The sequence below is a fragment of the Triticum dicoccoides genome, chromosome 1A (assembly GCF_002162155.2).
Source record: "Triticum dicoccoides isolate Atlit2015 ecotype Zavitan chromosome 1A, WEW_v2.0, whole genome shotgun sequence".
NCBI lineage: Eukaryota > Viridiplantae > Streptophyta > Magnoliopsida > Poales > Poaceae > Triticum > Triticum dicoccoides.
The window spans coordinates 503,499,465-503,517,955 of record NC_041380.1 but is presented as its reverse complement, the minus strand read 5'-3'; the positions used below and the strand labels follow the sequence as shown (position 1 = coordinate 503,517,955).

The window sequence follows — 18,491 nt, the reverse complement described above, 5'->3', positions numbered from 1 at the left end:
TTCTCGCTCGTTCCGTTCGTCTTCTCAAATCCAATCCCCCCAAAACCACCACAACCCTAGGGCCTCCCGATCCCCGGTCACCGGCCACGAACGATGCCGCCGAAGCTGGTGCGGCAGCTGGGCGAGATGGAGGAGCTCGTGGAGGAGATCCTCATCCGCCTCCCGCCGGACGATCCCGGGAACCTCCTCCGCGCCTCCCTCGCGTGCAAGCCGTGGCGCCGCCTCCTCGCCAGCTGCGGCTTCCGTCGCCGGTACCGCGACTTCCACCGAACGCCTCCAATGCTCGGCTTTCTCCACAGCTGGCTGTGCACCGAGTTCGTCCCCACCACTGACTTCCGCCCGTGCGAGCCCGATCTCCTGCACAGTCGTTACTCCATGGAGGACTGCCGCCACGGCCGCGTCCTCCTCCAGTACTTCGATAGGGATGCGAACATCCCGCTCTTAGTCATCTGGGAGCCCGTGACGGGCAGCCAGATGGTGCTGCGCTGCCCCGAAATGCCGGGGACGAGCAGCTCTGCGTCGGTGCTCTGTGCCGCGGACGGCTGCAGGCACGGTGACTGCCATTTGGGTCCATCCCTTGTGGTTTTCGTCAGCCTTGACGAGGAAGCGAGGGTCGCCACTGCCTCCGTGTACTCGTCGGAGACGGGTAACTGGAGCTCTCCGGTCACTCTGGATGTTGGTTTTGTTGAGATTGAAATCAGCTTCACCACGATGCCTAGTGTTCTCGTTGGAGACGTGCTCTATTTCCCCATTTCGAGGGACCATAGTAATGGTACTCTCATGTATGACTTGGCTGGGTACTGTCTATTGGACATTCATCTGCCGTGCTCAATGGGGTGCCCCATCGGACGTGGATTTTTAAAACATCTGCACCCGGGCCCTTCTATCCTAGTTGTCCAATATTACTTTAAGATCTGTGCAACACAACTAACTTTTTATCTGAAATTTTCTCTTTTTTGTTTCTCTCGCATAAAACATGTTTTGAAGTTCAAACCTTTGCAGCGTGGCAAAACTTTCTATCTAGAATCTAGGATAAATCTTTCAGATTTTTTGGTCAAAAATAAATATACAAAAAAATTATTTTTGACCAAAAAATCTGAAAGATTTATCCTAGATTCTAGATAGAAAGCTTTGCCACGCTGCAAAGGTTTGAACTTCAAAACATGTTTTATGCGAGAGAAACAAAAAAGAGAAATGTGTTTGCACGAATCGCGAAGCGCAGAATGGATGGCTAGATAGGAAGGGCCTGGGTGCAGGTGTTCTATTATATATTTTCGGTGCCCCATCGCCCCTATCCTCATGGCATCGGACGACGGTCGGCTTGGGCTCGCAGAGCTGTACAATTTCGACCTCACCATCTGGTGGAGGGAGGTGGATCCTGATGGACTTGCGTCATGGACACGACGGAGCCGCATCAACCTCGAGACTATTCTCCCCGTTGGCGATCCCGAGGTAACCACGGAGTTGGTTGGCTCCATCGAGGGCACTGTCATTGTTTTTGCAATCACGGATCTTGGCACCTATATGATCGATCTCAAGTCACTAAGCTTGAAGGAGCTCTCCAACGAGCTGTGTCAGCAAGAAGATATTACATGGGCCCTCTATCCCTACCTTAGCTTCTACAGTCCACCAGGTATCTTTACTAATTTTTAGTTTTTTACATTTAGTTGTGAGTATATGTTAATTAATCTATTTCAGTTGTTGTGCCACAAAATAAGACAGTGAATGTGTATCAGACCTTAAGATGCATGGTTTCATCCTACTGACTTGTACACCATTTAGCAGGGACAGGTGTTGTGGCTGAAGCATCAAGTGAAGCTGGACATGGCGATGATGAAGCATAAATATCAAGCAGGCCATCCAAGCATGGAAGTTCAGATTGTTATTTTGGTGTTGGCTTTTGTTTTGTTTTGTTTTCGAGTTTGATGGGTGAGGGAGAGTTGTGTTATGTCTTGTTAAGAACCTGTCTCTGTTCTTGTTAAGCATTCTAGCTAATCCCTCAGTCCCATAATATGTGAGCGTTTTGACACTAGTGTAGTGTCAAAAACGCTCTTGTATTATGGGACGGTGGGAGTACATTTCATTAAAGCATGTGAAAAGGTTGCCTTTTGTCTAAAAATCGACTGAAGTTTTGTGCATAACAACTCGTATAAGTTTAGACAGTGCTAGCTGCAAACTGCCATGCATGGACAGACACAGCAATCTGCTAAGGAGAATCAACTTGCCTACTGATGTTGAAGTTTTCCAGGGCTAATGCTTTAGCTATTCCGTGAACATGATGAATGCTACTATGTGATCCAACTTAAGCATGGGTTTAAGTTTAAGCTCTCGCCCATGGACCACTTGATAAATGTTTGAGATATTTTGTTTTCCTGTTATTTGTTAAGCTACAGGTTTGTCACACTGCTCTTTGGTTTATAATAAATTGGTTGTGTGCATCTTTGATTTATAGGTGTGAATTCTATTGTTGTTGTATTGCTTTGAAATGTTGTAAAGAATCGATAAGGCTCTCTTGAAGAAAATGAACAGATGAATAATGTGCTGTTATGCAATCTTCAAGATTCACAGATTTACGGTTGTCTAACTCACAGTGAATTGACCATGTAGTGGCAAAGGTTGCCCCATAGTCAGAAATACTATATATGAGCAACACATGGACAGATTGGGGGATGTAATCGTCATGGAAGCATCAAGAATTCCGCTATGTATAGATATTGCAGGCAGTATCTTGTTTGGACTGCCACGACACCGGCTTGATGGAGATGCTCCGTGCGCCGGTTATTCATGCTCTTCGGAGGCTGCACCATCATGTGCAGGTTACACCTGCAGCTCAAGATCTTTGGTGATGAAAATGTATAAGATATGGCAGCAAATGCTGATCCATTCGAACAAATCCTCAATGCAGCGCTGGTGAGATAAGCATAGATCCATAAATATATAAGAGTTATCGTAAGAGTTAACATGTAGAAGCATCAACCTTTTCCTGCAGATGCAATGTCTTGCTACTAAACAAGGCATACAAGAACACGATGATGTTTCATGATAGTTGTTGCATGCTGAACTAATTTTGCAGTTCTACTGGAATGTTCTACCACGAACCCGAAGTCTGAAAGAACTCCCAGATCACCACCAAGACAAGATATGGCGAGTTGATCGGCAAACTCTTAGCAGACCCTGACTTCTCCGGTTCCCAAAGATACCACACCATCAGCTTCCTAATTTACTATAGCAACAGCTGCTGTTAGTTTAATGAAACCTGAAAAGGAAGAGGAAAAATTAGGGACACTTTTGAGTAAACAGGTGAAGAGATTGAGCGAAATGGAAACACAGTCAAAGGAAATTCTTGAGTAAACATAACAGCTACCATAGTCCATCAATATGTGTTCCCAAAACTGAAATAAAACACCTGAGTTATCATCAGGACACCATTTTTTTTTCTGCTCAAGTCTTGATTACAGCAGAAATTACACCATGACCAAATGTCTAGAGATATCAAGCTTAAGTTTCACCCCTGAATCAGTTGGTGATAACATTCCATGAAAAGGAAAGACAGTGGAGTATCATGGCAAGGCTAGGTTCTAGTACAGTATTCCAGAAATGGACGATGCTAGGCATCCTATGTGCCGGCTAGTTTAGAAACACAACAGCCAGAGTACTTTTTGGCAGCAGCAAGTTGCTGCCACAAGAATAATGAATGAAAGAACAAGTTCAGGTAGCACGCCTTCAATAATAATCATTCTACGGAGTGGATATGTTAGTAGTCTTGACTTGAGTCCCCAAAACATTGCTCGTCCCAGATAGAAAAGTTCCTTTGTGCCGGCTATTAGGAACACTAATACACCTGGATGGAAGGTTGGGAGGCCAATTCTGACACGATAACCAGTACTTTTGGGGAACACCAAGTTGCTGCCACAAGAACATGAATGAAAGAAGGAAAATACTGCACACATGACACTCCAGCGCCCGACTCTAGTAATCCATCGGCGTGCTGCACCCCAATTCTACCAAGTTCAGGTAGCACGCTTTCAATAATAATCATTCTACGGAGTGAATATGTTAATTATCTTGACTCGAGTCCGCAAAATATTGCTAGTCCCACTAAAACCCCAACTAGAGCTCAGCCAACCAGAAGCTGGTATTAAGTAGAACAATATGTTGGACGGCACAGAGAAAACTGGCTGAAATGGTATTAGTAAATGGCAAAAATATGCAGCCGTTGTTTTCTCAATCCATAAACTACATGGATTGAGTAAGAGATACTTGTACTGTAACAACAATGCAGCATCCTAACTATACATGTGAATTGATCAGATACAACTGACACTGGATGAATAAAGAAGCATCGGCTAAAAGAAAGCAACAGAAGAGGTGATTCATTCACTGGTACCTTCATCTCTTCTGCAGATTGTCTGCACGAACCAGAACATCTGCCAAACTCTTGTTCTTCTTAACACCTTTGTTGCCTGAAAAAGGTTCATTTGATCAATGTGCAAGAATTTGAACAAAACACAACAAATTTCTGTTCATCGCATACATGAGTTGAGCTAAAAAAAGCCCTAATAGTTAGGGAAGGTTATGAATTATTCAGCACAGTGTACCCATAAGCCATAGGCCCATAGCACAAATAATTACTGTACATGATCTAATTATTCAGCAAGGTAACACTTGAATAGTGTACATGAGTGGTTAGATGGACTCGACATATTTAAATCCATTTCTAAATACTGAGAGATGGTAATGAAATGTAGAACATGCATTGTGTACTGGAAAGTCACAAACAGCATAAAACTATAATCACGTTCTAGATAAGAGCATTCTAGCTTGTAGAAGTACCAAAGAAGGAGAATGCTGTTTTGGATTAGAAATTAGTCATTCATTGAGTTAATTAAGTCAAAGTCACTGGCCAAGGCCTATCGTATTTCTCCCATGATTGATGAGCTTTCTGGAGCAATGGAAGGCCAAAACCTCCCAGTCAAGATTGAAGAGATGAGCGACTGACGATTAATGTCATGAACACCAATAGTAACCAGGATAAGAGTATTCGAACTTGTCAGCTATAGTGATTACCATGAAAGCAAACAAAATAGTTGCAAATTTTCTGTTCAGAGGCTAAATCACTGAAACTACAATGAATATGTTTTCAGAAAAATTCTTTATGCCCAAGGCCAACAGGTTAAAAATGACAAAAGGTTGGAAGTTCTAACTTAATGAATGGACTGAGAACTGGAGGTCCTAAGCAGTTTGAATCTAGCACCATTTTAAGCCTAATTAAGAACAGAAAAGGAACAAAAGTGGAATTATAAGTTGTGCTTTTCGATAAGACTGATACATACTAATCCATGGCTGCAATTTATGCTACCATTTCCTAGTGGTTAGTTAAAGATCAACGGGCCCTTTCTCATACACATCACCAGTCAACAATCAAACTAATCCCCTTTCAAACTTTTCTTTGTGATACCAACAGTTACCAAGCACATGGTATATATATTACTAATGTTTGAGTGGTTATTTAGCTATGGGAGACAAAAATATCATGTATATTGGACGATTCCAACATAAGAATCAACAAATCCTACCCGTAAGATGCAGAAAACAAATTCCTCAGAGAAAATCTACAGTTCTTGGCAACACCTGCATTGCACTTGCACATGTAAAGATGGAAAAAAAAACAGAGTAGGAGCGGGTCACAACCTGCAGAAGGGATCTGGCTCGATCCAAGCCACGGCGGAAGAACACAAGGTACGAAGCAGGGTTCGCCCGATCTATACGCATAACTCCGAAACGGAAGGTCTATCTTCATGTCCACGACGAAGACGACTCGTGGCGTACCCTCAAGAGTGGTGATGCAGGCCGACATGTAGACAACATTGGCGGTAAGTGGGTCAAGAAACCCAACTTGTGGCGTGTTATCCCCCTTTAAGGGTAGCCACGGGTGGCCGTACCGGTGAGTCTCGTAGCGGCTGAGGTCGAGCCGGTGCTCCAGCGTCCAGCCGGTGCCATTGTTGTCGAGCACGAAGCAGCTGAGCACAAATGGCTCTTCTTGAGAGACCTCGATGTACCGCAGCCGCCCTTGGCTGACGCACAGGCGCCGGTGCTTCGATGTGCCGCAGCCGCCGCAGGGGTCCCCGCAATCGGGACAGTCCCGTGGGGCGGCGGCCGGCAGCACGCTGCCCCTCGGCAGCTCGACGAAGCAGAGCTCCGGGCGGTCGCTGAAGGGGTCGGCGGAGATGGCGCCGCAGGTCGCGTCCAGCCACCACAGGCGGCCGCCGAAGGCCACCACCTCCCGGTCCAGCACCATCGCCCGCTCCAGCGGGAGCTGGCACGTGGAGACCGGCAGAGATTCCCACCTGCCTGTTTCCGAGAGAAACCTGTTGGTTTTGATCTGACGGCTTAAACAAGCCAGTTAGATGGACGCGGAGGAATTGATCCCGGGCACCAGTGATCCCGGATGAACAGTAAAATCCGAAAAAATAGTAAAAAAATTCAAAAAAATCTGAACTTTTTTGTCAAGAAACTTTGATATTTTTTCTACATGCGTGCCAATTTTCGTGATGAAATGACATTTGTGGAGGTGTCAGCAAAAAAACAAAATCATGCTCCAAAAAAACTGTTTTTGGAAGCATTTTGGGGCATCGATTTTGTTTTTTTTGCTGAGACCTGCATGAATGTCATTTTGTCATGAAAATTTGTACACATGTGAAAATTATATCAATGTTTGTTGCCAAAAAAATTCAGATTTTTTTGAACTTTTTAAATATATTTTTTGTTTGTATTGTAGCAAAGGGTGCCTGTGAGCTCGAGCTCACAATAGCACTTTCGCAGTTAGATCTATGAGTCTAACAAAAAAAAGGGAAAAGATAACGTTAAAGGAAAAGGCCCCACGCACCAACGTACGTGGGCTTTTTATCCCAACTGAGGCGCCCTGATCAGGGGTACCCAAACCAACAATGGTATCAGTCGCCAAGTTTGATTGCAATAGGTCTCTATATTATTGATCTGTAGATCAACATCAAGTTTAGATCAAGTCAGGTTTAGGGTTCATGATCAAAGATTGAAAGTTTTAGCACCTGGTTAGCCCTAAGATGCATGCTACTGTCTTGATGCCCTCTGTAAATCATCATGTTTTAATTCTAATGTGCTACAGATCAGTACTGCCACCTACGTTCATCAATTCTAATTAATCTAAGTTAAGATTTAATGCTCATGGTTATGCCACGGTTAATTAGAATCAATCATGTTTAAGTACTGGTTCCGGGGTTTTTTTTTGATAAGCAAATAAGAAGGCAGAGGGATCAACAGTAGCAAACCCCCCATGTTGAAGAACCCTAGATAAATCCCCAATTTCGGTAGAACCCTAATTTTTTCAATTAGGCATGTTTTTTCACCAATTAAGCACTGATGAATACGATTTTGGGGGAGAATGAGGAGAATCCTCACCTAATGCGCTGCGTAGCCGCCTCTTCCCTTCGGGGCCCGCACTGCATCCACCACGGTGCGAGGGCGGAGACGCCGTGACGCCGCCGTCCTCGGGACGACGCGCGAAAAGAACTTGAGCTGCCGCCGCGGCTAGAATGGACGCGCACCTGTGTGGCCGACGCCGCGCGGGTCGCCGTCGCCCTTCATGCCACGGTGGCCGGTGTGCCCATCCTCCTTCCCTTGATGCGCCATGAGCACTGCCGCCGGGGCCACGTTCGACGGGGGAGCGCGCGGGATTCATCCTGCTGCACGCTCCTCCGGCGAGCGCAGCCGCCGCGCCGCCATGGCCGGCGCGCCTCAGGCCGCCGTCGAATGCCGTCGCCGCTCACGAGCGAGAAATGCGGGGGGAGGGGGGGGGAGTGACTAGGGTTACCGGTCGGCACTTTTGTTCGGGCTCCAAGCCGCGCCGGCCGTCCGATTCGATCGAGCGGCTCTCAGCGACGCGGAGCACCGGCTCGGGCCTTCGGGCATTAATGGGCCATTTTCGGTCACGGGCTTCGGCCCAGGTTGCCTTTGCCCAGCGCGTTTTTTTTCCTCTTAACGTTTTTCGCTGCTGGGCTGGGCCGTTTTACTTGTAGCTGTGAGGTATTTTGGGCCAAAATCACTGTCGCGATTTTCTGTTTTTCCAGTGCGTTTAAGTTAATAAATATTATGATTTGCACTGCTTAAACCAGAAAATGCGTAAAAATGTAATAAACACATTATTATTCTGGGTAAAATTGAACCAACGAGATATTTTATTCAGGATTTATTATGTGTTTTTGGATGATGAAGTTTTTTTAGACATCAAATAATGATAATGTTTTTTTTATGTTGATGTTTAAATTGAGAATGAAATGACTCTTATTTTAATTCGGACCAACGTTGTTTTATTATTATGAGTCATCCCTATGATATTTTAATTCCATGTTTTTTTCTGCCCAACGGTGTTTTGACATGGAGTTGAAATTAAATACTTGACATGTTTGTTTATTTACCAATGTAAATTTATAATCATGCAACTTTACTTATGAACTTTTATGATGATTTCAGCTTCCGCTCCATTCCGGTCCGACACGATCAAACCACTTACGGGGAGTAACTTCCCTCGTTGGAAGTCCCAAGTCGAATTATGTTTGGGTTGTAATGAATTTGACTATGCCTTGAGGGAAGAAAAACCTGTGGCACCTGTGGCGGGTGTCACAGGGTATGCAGAACTCAAGAAGGAGTATGATGTTAAGATGGAAAAGTGGAATAAGTCCAACCATATTGCGCTTCTCATCATGAAAGCGACAATATCGCCGGACATTTCTGAAGCACTCCCTAAGAAAGATACTGCTAAAGATTTCCTCACTGAAATGGAGGAGCAATTTAAAGGCTCCGACAAAGTGTATGCTCATGAGCTTTTTGCTAAACTTCTTCAGAAATACACTATTGATGGAAATGTTAGGCAGCACATATTGAGGGTGGTAAATGCTTTCACCAAGCTTAAGGCTTTGGAGTGTTCTTTAAGTGAAGCCCTTCTTGTCATAATTATTCTTGAGTCTCTTCCTGAAGAGTTTGAACAATTTAAGGTCAACTATAACTCTCTAAAGGAAAAATGGCCACTCTCTGAGATGACCGCAAGGATCGTCCAGGAGGAAGAAAGGATCATGAGGCAGAAAAAAGACCATGTCTTTCATGTTGGCTCTAACAAGAGAAAGCATGACGGACAAGGTTTCCCTAAGCCTCAGAAAAGGCAAGTCAAGAAAGAAGGCACTAAGCCATTCAACCCTAAGGCATTCAAGGGTAAAGAAGCCGGTGGTTCTTCTTCTGCTCCTAGCAGCTCCACTGCTGGAGAAAATGCTTGTAACTTCTGCAAAGAAGAGGGACACTATCAAAGGGACTGCCCAGGCTTTCTAAAATGGATGAACAAAAGAGGTATTGATGAAATTACTTTTGTAGATGAATCACTTTATGTTGATTTTTCAATAAAGTCATGGTGGATTGATTCAGGGGCAACCACTCACGTTGCTAACTCTATGCAGGGATTCGATACGATCCAAACCATAAGAGGAGGAACAAGAAAGCTTAAGGTTGCGAACGGAGTTGAGGCCGATGTTGAAGCTGTGGGATCTCTCACGTTGGAGCTACACACTGGCCACACTCTTAGATTGAATAATGTTATTTATGTGCCTACCTTAAGTAGGAATTTGATTTCAGTTTCTCGTTTAGATGATGATATGTATGAGTGTCATTTTGGCAAGAAACAATTTGCTTTGATCAAATGTAATAAGAATGTAGGCATCGGTGTTAGACGAGGCCAACTATACATGTTATCTCTTCATAATGAGTCAGTTATGCATGTGAGTGATGAAATTAATGTTGAGAAGAAATGGAAAGGAGTAAGTAATTCTTCGAAATTGTGGCATTGTCGTTTGGGCCACATTTCGAGGGGGAGAATGGAACGCTTAGTTAAAAATGAAATACTCCTCCCATTAGACTTCTCAGATGCAGACAAATGTGTCGACTGTATTAAAGGAAAATTTGCAAAAACAATTAAGAAAGGAGCAGTTAGAGCCACAAGGGTTTTAGAATTAATTCACACCTACATATGTGGACCCCTTAATATTAAGTCTGTAGATGGTTTTGATTCATTCATTACATTCACAGATGATTTTTCCCGCTATGGGTATATTTATCCCATACGTGACCGATCGGAAGCTTTGGAGAAATTCAAAGTCTATAAAGCGGAGGTTGAAAATCAACTGAACGCAAAAATCAAAGTTGTACGGTCTGATCGCGGGGGGGAGTATTATGGTAGGCATGCTCCTTATGGGCAGATTCCTGGACCTTTTGCCAAGTTCTTATCTGAAAATGGAATCATTGCTCAGTACTCAATGCCTGGTGAACCACAACAAAATGGTGTGGCCCAGCGCCGCAACCGCACCCTTATGGATATGGTGCGAAGCATGCTTAGTCACTCGAGTTTACCAGTAAGCCTTTGGATAGAGGCATTAAAGACAGCTGCACACATACTAAATCTTGCTCCAACTAAGTCAGCACCTAACACACCTTACGAGATGTGGGCGGGAAAGAAACCGAGCTTGAATTACTTACGGGTGTGGGGTTGCCCTGCTGAAGCTAAAGTTTTCAATCCACAACTTAAGAAATTGGATCCAAAAACAGTTAGCTGTTTCTTCGTAGGATACCCTCATAGGGGAAAGGGATATCGTTTTTATTGTCCAAATCACACCACCAAGTTTGTGGAGACTAGACAAGCGGTATTTTTTGAGAATAATGAGATCACAAATTTAAGGGAGATCGATCTTGAGGAGAAGCGGGTTTGTGTACCATCCCCGGCTATCCAAGAGATTGTTTTTCCAATACGAAGAAATGTGACATCTGATGATCCTGAATCTCACGGTTTAGTCTCTCAGTCGAATGGTGATCCAGAAACTAATAATGAGAATCCAAACACAAATGAGGATCTCCGAGAAAATAATGAAAATGATGATGTTCCACCACCACCGCCGCCCATGGGTAGACCACGGCGTGAGAGGAAGAAAGCCATATCAGATGATTATATCACCTTTTTGATGGAGGACATGAATGATATGGGAAAGGTGGAGGATCCAACCTCATATAAGGAAGCCATTAAAAGCGAAAATTCGTCCAAATGGTTGGTTGCCATGGAAGACGAGTTGAGATCTATGGGCTCAAACGATGTATGGGACTTAGTAGAAGTTCCCGATGGAGCTAAGAAAGTAGGCTGCAAGTGGGTCTACAAAACCAAGTATGATTCCAAAGGGAATGTCGAACGGTTCAAGGCAAGGCTAGTGGCAAAAGGGTATACACAGAGAGAAGGCATTGATTATAAACAAACTTTCTCTCCTGTGTCAACCAAGGATTCTTTCAGAATCATAATGGCATTAGTAGCTCATTACGACCTGGAACTACACCAAATGGATGTTAAAACGGCATTTCTAAATGGTGACGTAAAAGAAGATGTCTACATGGCTCAGCCAGAAGGCTTTGTTGTGGAAGGAAAGGAACATTTAGCATGTCGTCTAAAGAAATCAATTTATGGCTTGAAGCAAGCTTCAAGAGAGTGGTACCTCAAGTTTGATAAAATTATCAAAACTTTTGGTTTCACCGAAAATGTTGTGGACAACTGCATATACGTTAAGTTTAAAGGCAGTAGGTTCACATTTTTAGTCCTATACGTTGATGACATATTGTTGGCATGTAGCGATAAGGATATGCTGCATGAGACCAAGAATTTTCTGTCATCCAGTTTTGATATGAAAGATCTTGGTGAAGCCTCGTATGTCCTCGGCATCGAGATTCATCGAGATAGGTCCAGAGGAACGTTAGGACTATCTCAAAAGGCATACTTTGAGAGAGTACTGAAAAAATTCAATATGCATAAGTGCTCACCCTCACCTGCTCCTATAGTTAAGGGCGATAAGTTTGGGACATTTCAATGTCCGAGGAACCAATGTGAAACTGATCAGATGAAGTCGGTTCCTTATGCTTCAGCTGTTGGAAGCATCATGTATGCTCAAGTGTGTACACGCCCAGACTTATGTTTTGTAACCGGGGTGCTTGGCAGATACCAATCAAATCCAGGACCGGACCACTGGAAGGCCGCAAAGAAAGTCTTGCGTTATATGCAAGGAACTAAGGACTTCATGCTTACATATAAAAGAACTGATAACCTAGAAATTGTTGGTTATTCAGACTCTGATTTTGCCGGGTGTGTGGATAGTATGAGATCCACGTCAGGTTATATATTCACACTCACGGGAGGAGCTATATCGTGGAAAAGCTCCAAACAAACGTTAACTGCTGGATCTACGATGCAAGCAGAATTTGTAGCATGTTATGAGGCCACCGGGCAGGCTGTATGGCTAAAGAATTTCATACCCGGACTTAAAGTGGTTGACAGCATATCTAAACCAATTTTATTGTACTGCGATAATGAACCAGCAGTTTTCTATACGAGTAACAACAGGTCAAGTAATGCTGCCAGACACATTGACATAAAGTATCGTGTTGTGAAAGATAGAATCCAGGATCAAACAGTTGATGTTAACCATATAAGAACGAAGCATATGCTTGCGGATCCGCTAACAAAAGGCTTACCACCCAGTATCTTTCGTGAGCATGTTGCCGGCATGGGACTACTGGAGGCCTGATGATTCTGGAATAAGAGGACCATTAAAATAAACCACTTCCCAATTAGTAAAATGTTTTCCATTTCGAAATAGGCGGGTGTACTATAAGTGTTGAGGTTCTATAGCGTTTTGAGCTGATGTAACACCTCACTTTGGTACATCATTCCTATGTAGAATGGGCGAATGAAGTTAAGCCTAACGATCAAGGGGGAGAATGTTGGTTTTGATCTGGCGGCTTAAACAAGCCAGTTAGATCTATTAGTCTAACAAAAAAAGGGGAAAGATAACGTTAAAGGAAAAGGCCCCACGCACCAACGTACGTGGGCTTTTTATCCCAACTGAGGCGCCCTGATCCGGGGCACCCAAACCAACTGATGGTTTAGGTCCCCTGTCGCCAGCGCTACATAAAAGGGAACATGAGAGGGTTGGCAGCCTGCGCAATCACAATTCACGTACGGTTTCACTCCCCTCCCGATATTCTCTCACCCCATCCGATCAGGGGGAGCGCTGCAGCGACGAGAAGACCTATTCCAGCCGCCGCTGCCGTCCCCGGACAGTGCCGGTGGCGTCCTGAGGGCATCAGGACGTTGAGGAGGACTTCTACCTCGACTACATCACCTCTGCATCAAGCCTGCACCAAGCAGGCGATCATGTCCACTGCCGTGACACGTAATGATCCCCTAAACCCTTCTCTGTTTATGTTTTAGGTGATATAGATGCAATCTGTTCCTGCTAATGGCATCCCAGAGATGCATAATTACACCAACAAAACCGGGCCATCCGGTCCCCCTGCAGCGCGGCGACGGCGAACCTGTCGGGCGGCCCGTGCCCGTCGTGGCCGCGACCGGCTCGGGTGAGTAGGCCCGTGTGCTCGCCGCACATGAGCTTTCTGACATGAGGCTCGTAGTCGTAGAAGAGGGCGGGCGGGAGGCGGGAGAGCTGACCGGTGACGAACTGATTTCCGCATTCGGTATGGCCGTACAGCCTGCGACGTTTTGTGGAAGCCGAGGAGGAGGCCATTTGGAGCGCGTGAGTTTGAACAGCTGCGCGCTGCCCATCGGCTGAGCTCAACGGCACCACCATTTTCCCGCCGAAACGCTCCGGGCCTTTGAGCCTCCCTAAAACCAGGAGCCCCTATACGGATCAGCCCATTCAAGCTTCCTTGTTCTAAAAAACAAAAGGTGGCCAAAATCAAGCTTCGAAAACAGAATATGGCGTCCCTCATTTCTTCCTCCTCCCGTGATACAGTCGTAGTAGATCCAGCAGTTGCCGTACAATCTTCTTCAAAAGAAGTAGTTATAACAAAAGAAAGAACCAAATAATTCGTTTCTTCTAAGCTGCAGCACACAGCGCAGACTCCAACATATGCTTGCAAAGATGGACATCTCGCACACAAATCATTTGGCACCAAATCATGCATAGTTTAGGCAGCCAACGCTGAACCGTTCCAACTAAATCGTCAGTTCAACACCTATGACGGAACCAGAAATCCCTAGACAAGATTCCTCATCGCCCATCAGAGTAAACATGTGTGCGCATCAACTCTGCTAGGAATGAATCGTCTTGCTAGTGTTTACAGCACAAACGCTGTGCAAACGTGGTACCGTGAATTGATCGTGACCGGCGCTCCAAAAATTCAGGCTTCTCCAGATTGCCCCCTGCATCAGTAAGCTACTACCACCATCAGCTTCCTACTCAGCATCTGTTAGCTTTAAGAAACCTGAGGAGAAAAAAATAAGGAACATCAGAGACACACACATCGCAAAAAAAAAATTTATTTGTATGATTGACGTGGGAATCTAAATTATAGGGAGACTGTAATAAGCATGGTGATTGATTTCGAATAAACATGTGAAGAGGATGGGTGATACGCAAAAACAGCAAAATGAAACTACTGAATGAACTGCTGTTCGGATAACTTCTTTTAGATATCTCTTGTTGCCCGCTATGTGATTCGGCTTTCGAGAATGGGTGTGTGCCGAGCATCTGCTGGTATCCCAGCTTTACTTTCCACCAAGAAAAAAAAATCTTGAGTAAACAAAAAAACGCTAATGTAGTCCATCTATCTGCATTTCCAAAACTGTAACAATACTGTCAATCTGGCAACATGTTTATTTTCTATCCAAGTCTTGGTTGCAAAAGAAAATCACAAAACGATCGATTTGTTAGCAATTATCAGGATTCAGTTTCAGGCTCTAATTGGCTGATGATAATAATTCAGGCGAAAGAATAACGGTCGTCCTCATGACAAGGCAATATATGCTTCATGCAAGTATACATTGATCATCATGATGAACAAGACTACATCCTTCATGCCTACTAGAGTAGTAGTTCAGAAACACTAATATTCCTGGATACAAGATCCATGCTGACACACCAACTGATAAATGTTCGCAGCCAAGCCAATTGCTACCACAAGAATATGAAGGGAACAACAAGTTCAGGTAGCACACTTGAACGTACTGTAGTAGGCATTCAACAAAGAGAGTATGTTACTAGCCTCGGTTCCCAGTAAATATAACTAGTTCAAAAATTCAAAAAATATTACTAGTTCAGCTAAAACACCAACGACAAGCCAGTATTAAGGAATGTTCGACGAACAGAGAAAATCATAATGTAGTTCATACAGATTTTTTTGAAAAGTCAAACTTTGACCAAATTTATGGAGAAAACTATTTATATCTACAGTACCACATATACGCCGGGATCAAAAGTTACATGCCTGCTTGTTCAGAAACACTAATACATACACCGGGTTCAAAGTTCCATGCTGAGGCACCAAATGACAATTTTTGGCAGCTAGCGCAAGTTGCTGCCACAAGAATATGAATGGAGTAGCACACTTCAACAAAATAACCATTCTAAGAGTAAATATGTCACAAGTCTTCATTCCTAGCAAATATTACCAATTCCACTAAAACACCAATTATAACTCAACCAACGAGGAGGACTCTAATATAGATTCACTGAATGTCTAAATTGGTACCTTCATCTTTTGTAGTAGCTGTCGGAATAAGCTACGACATCTACCAGAGTCTTGTTTTTCCGAACGAACTTCTTGCCTGAAAAAGGTTCATTTATTCAACGCACAAGAATTTGAAAACAACAACACTAAGACAATATAATCTATAACAGTGCAGATTTATGTGCATTGCATATAAAAAGTTGAGCTAGGAAAAAAAATGATACTTAGAGCAGGTTAACAAGAATCGATCAGAGTGTGCCCATAAGCCACAACATAATTTGATGAATATATTTATTTTGACGATAACACTTGGTTGTAGACGCGTGATTAAAATGGATATAACATCATAAAATCCTTCAATAGACGAATTATAGAGGCACAGAAATTAAATGTAGAACATGCAGTGTAAATTACATATTCAAAGCCTGCAGATAACTCTTTTTTTTTCAAAAAAGGAGGACTCTAATCCGGTCCAAGCATTTCATTTTACGCGACAGTTCGCAGGAAATATGGACAAGTCGTAACTGAGAGTCTGCACCAGCAACGACCAGATAAGATTACTCGAACTTGTAAGCTACGAAGCAACCAAAACTAGCTAAAATTCTGATCAAAACCAAATAAACTCTTTCTGATCAGGATAAAATGTAGATATGTCCAGGGGTTGGAAGTCTAGGAAAAAATTGGGATTGGAACTTGAGACCCCACCCCCAAGTACCTGCACCATTCTAATACAAAATGTGAACATAATACAAGTGTGACTAGATCAATGCATTGCCATTTCTCATACAAACGAACAATAACAATATTCTTTGGGATTTCTATAAGAAACCGAACCCAAGGGTCGTTCGACCATAAAAACAACATTTGACATCCAATTGTTAACAAACACAGTGAAGAAACAATTGTTACTAATTACGTGTACTAGTCATTATTGAGTGATCAGGTTATGTAGACAAAAGTATTATGCATATTGCGCTGAAAAGTATGTAATCTAGCAAACTAAACAAGCGAGTCACCTCCTGCAGAAGGGATCCGGCTTGATCCGAGCCAGGGTGGAAGAACACATGGTATGCAGGCGGCGGTGTCGCTGTACGGATAACTCCCAATCACCTCCTCCCTGTCCATGTCCACGGCGACGACGGCTAGTGTGTCAACTGCGAGGTAAACGACGTTGGCATTAACTGGGTCAATGAGGACAATGCGTGTCGTCGCCCCCTGCTGTAAGGGTAGGGACATGTGGCTCGCCCAGAGCTTGTTGAGCACCACCCGGTGCTCCTGCATCCAGCCGCTGCCCCCGTCGTCGAGCACGAAGGAGCTGAGAAGGAACGGTTCGTCCCGAGAGACCTCGACGTAGCGCAGCCGCCCTTGGCTGACACCCATGCGCCGGTACCTGAAGGGCGTGTGCATATGCCAGTCGATGACACCCAAGCTCCTCGCTTGGCCGTGCGCGCCTTCAGGCAGCACGCTGCCCCTCGGCAGCTGGACGAAGGAGAGCTCCGGCCGGTCGCTGAACGGGTCAGCGGAGAGTGCGCCCCAGGACAGGTCGACCCACCACAGGCGACCGCCGAATGCCAGCGTCTCCTGGTCCAGCGTCACTCGCCGCGGCCGCGGAAGTGGGAAAAAGCACGGCGAGAGCGCCACGGCCTCCCACTCCCCTGTTTCCGAACGAAACCGGAGCATCTGCTCCCCGTTCAGCAAGGCAGCGACGAACCTGTCAGGCGGCCCCTGCCCGCGGTCTGATTGGGTGAGCACGCCCATGGACATCTGGGTGGCGAGCATGAAATCGTACTCGGGGTCGGAGACGAAGTCCGGGAGGCGGGATAGCTCGCGGGTGAGAGGGTTGCAGACGAGGCGTGTGACGCGGGGCGCGTGGGCGGGGTCGGGGACGGCGGGGTGCGTGCTCGCCCGACCGGCGCGCCGCTCGCCGGCGGCGGGAGGGGTGAAGCGCGCGTTTAGGACGGAGAGGAAGAGGAGGCCGTCGCAGCTCGCGCCGGAGATGGCGCCGGAGCGCAGTTCCAGGAAGTCTCTGTCGGGGGCGGGGAAGGCCTCGATGACGTGCTCCGGGAGGCGCAGTTCGGAGACATGCGGCGGCTCGGCGAGGCGCGCTGCCGCGCTCCACGCTCCGACGACCTGCGCCACGCGGTCGAGCATGACCCACGGGGGGTGCGCGGCGTCCGTCGCGAGCGAGCGGCGGAGGGCGCCGGAGACGGCGGCAGATAGACCTAGGAGGCGGCGGCGGAGAGGCATCGCGGTGGGGAATTTCCTTGGCTTGGTGTGGTGTGGTGTGGACTGTGGACTCGGTGCGCCGTGGGCGAGAGCAGAGGGTTCACATGGACCGGGGGGGTCGCGGGAGGAAAACAGCCTGCGGTCGTTCCACCGGGTACTCGACTGGGAGATGTCTCCCGGGCCCACTGGTCAGTGAAACGGTCTATTGGGTGGTGGTCTATGCACTGATTTCCGTATTAGGAATGGCCGTACGCCTGTAAAGGCTTCTCGCAGAAGCCGAGGCATGCCTATGACGTCACCTTTTTCCCGCCAAATTTCGAAGGGATTGGTGTTGGGCTTTTTGTCCGCTACAGCTTACATAAACTTTTTTTTCTTCTTACAAAAACACATATAGCTGATTTCAACCTTGCCGTATAGTCCACGAACCCCCATCCGTGTTTGGAATAGCTCAACGGCGCCATTTTCCCGCCGAAATGTTCTAGGCCTGGGCCTCCCTTAAACCAAGAGCCCATGTGCAAGGCTATCCAGGCCTAGTGTGACAGACCCATTAGATCCGCAAAAAAAAAGGTGAGACAGACCCATTCAAGTTTTGAAAACAAAAGATGGCGTCGCTTATTTCTTGCTCCTCCCCTTCAAGATAAAAGTTATCATATTTTTTTAATAAGTAACAGTTATTAAGACAAAAA

At 45.5% G+C, this 18,491-nt stretch overlaps 3 protein-coding genes across 3 annotated transcripts; 1 reads left to right on the top strand and 2 right to left on the bottom strand.

Moving 5' to 3' along the window:
• Positions 1 to 2,916: 2,916 nt before the first annotated feature.
• LOC119283372 lies at positions 2,917 to 7,754 on the bottom strand. Its single transcript, XM_037562946.1, has 4 exons — positions 7,438 to 7,754; positions 5,692 to 6,382; positions 4,388 to 4,463; positions 2,917 to 3,256 (listed from the first exon to the last, which is right to left on the bottom strand). Exons 2-3 carry the CDS (start codon positions 6,296 to 6,298, stop codon positions 4,390 to 4,392), a joined length of 681 nt encoding a protein of 226 aa, XP_037418843.1. The 5' UTR covers positions 6,299 to 6,382; positions 7,438 to 7,754; the 3' UTR covers positions 2,917 to 3,256; positions 4,388 to 4,389.
• Positions 7,755 to 8,546: 792 nt separating this feature from the next.
• LOC119310050 lies at positions 8,547 to 9,650 on the top strand. Its single transcript, XM_037585932.1, has 2 exons — positions 8,547 to 9,375; positions 9,483 to 9,650. Exons 1-2 carry the CDS (start codon positions 8,697 to 8,699, stop codon positions 9,527 to 9,529), a joined length of 726 nt encoding a protein of 241 aa, XP_037441829.1. The 5' UTR covers positions 8,547 to 8,696; the 3' UTR covers positions 9,530 to 9,650.
• A 4,192-nt stretch (positions 9,651 to 13,842) lies between these two features.
• Positions 13,843 to 17,740, bottom strand: LOC119309949. Its single transcript, XM_037585863.1, has 3 exons — positions 16,596 to 17,740; positions 15,601 to 15,676; positions 13,843 to 14,334 (listed from the first exon to the last, which is right to left on the bottom strand). Exons 1-2 carry the CDS (start codon positions 17,728 to 17,730, stop codon positions 15,603 to 15,605), a joined length of 1,209 nt encoding a protein of 402 aa, XP_037441760.1. The 5' UTR covers positions 17,731 to 17,740; the 3' UTR covers positions 13,843 to 14,334; positions 15,601 to 15,602.
• Between the last annotated feature and the right edge of the window lie 751 nt (positions 17,741 to 18,491).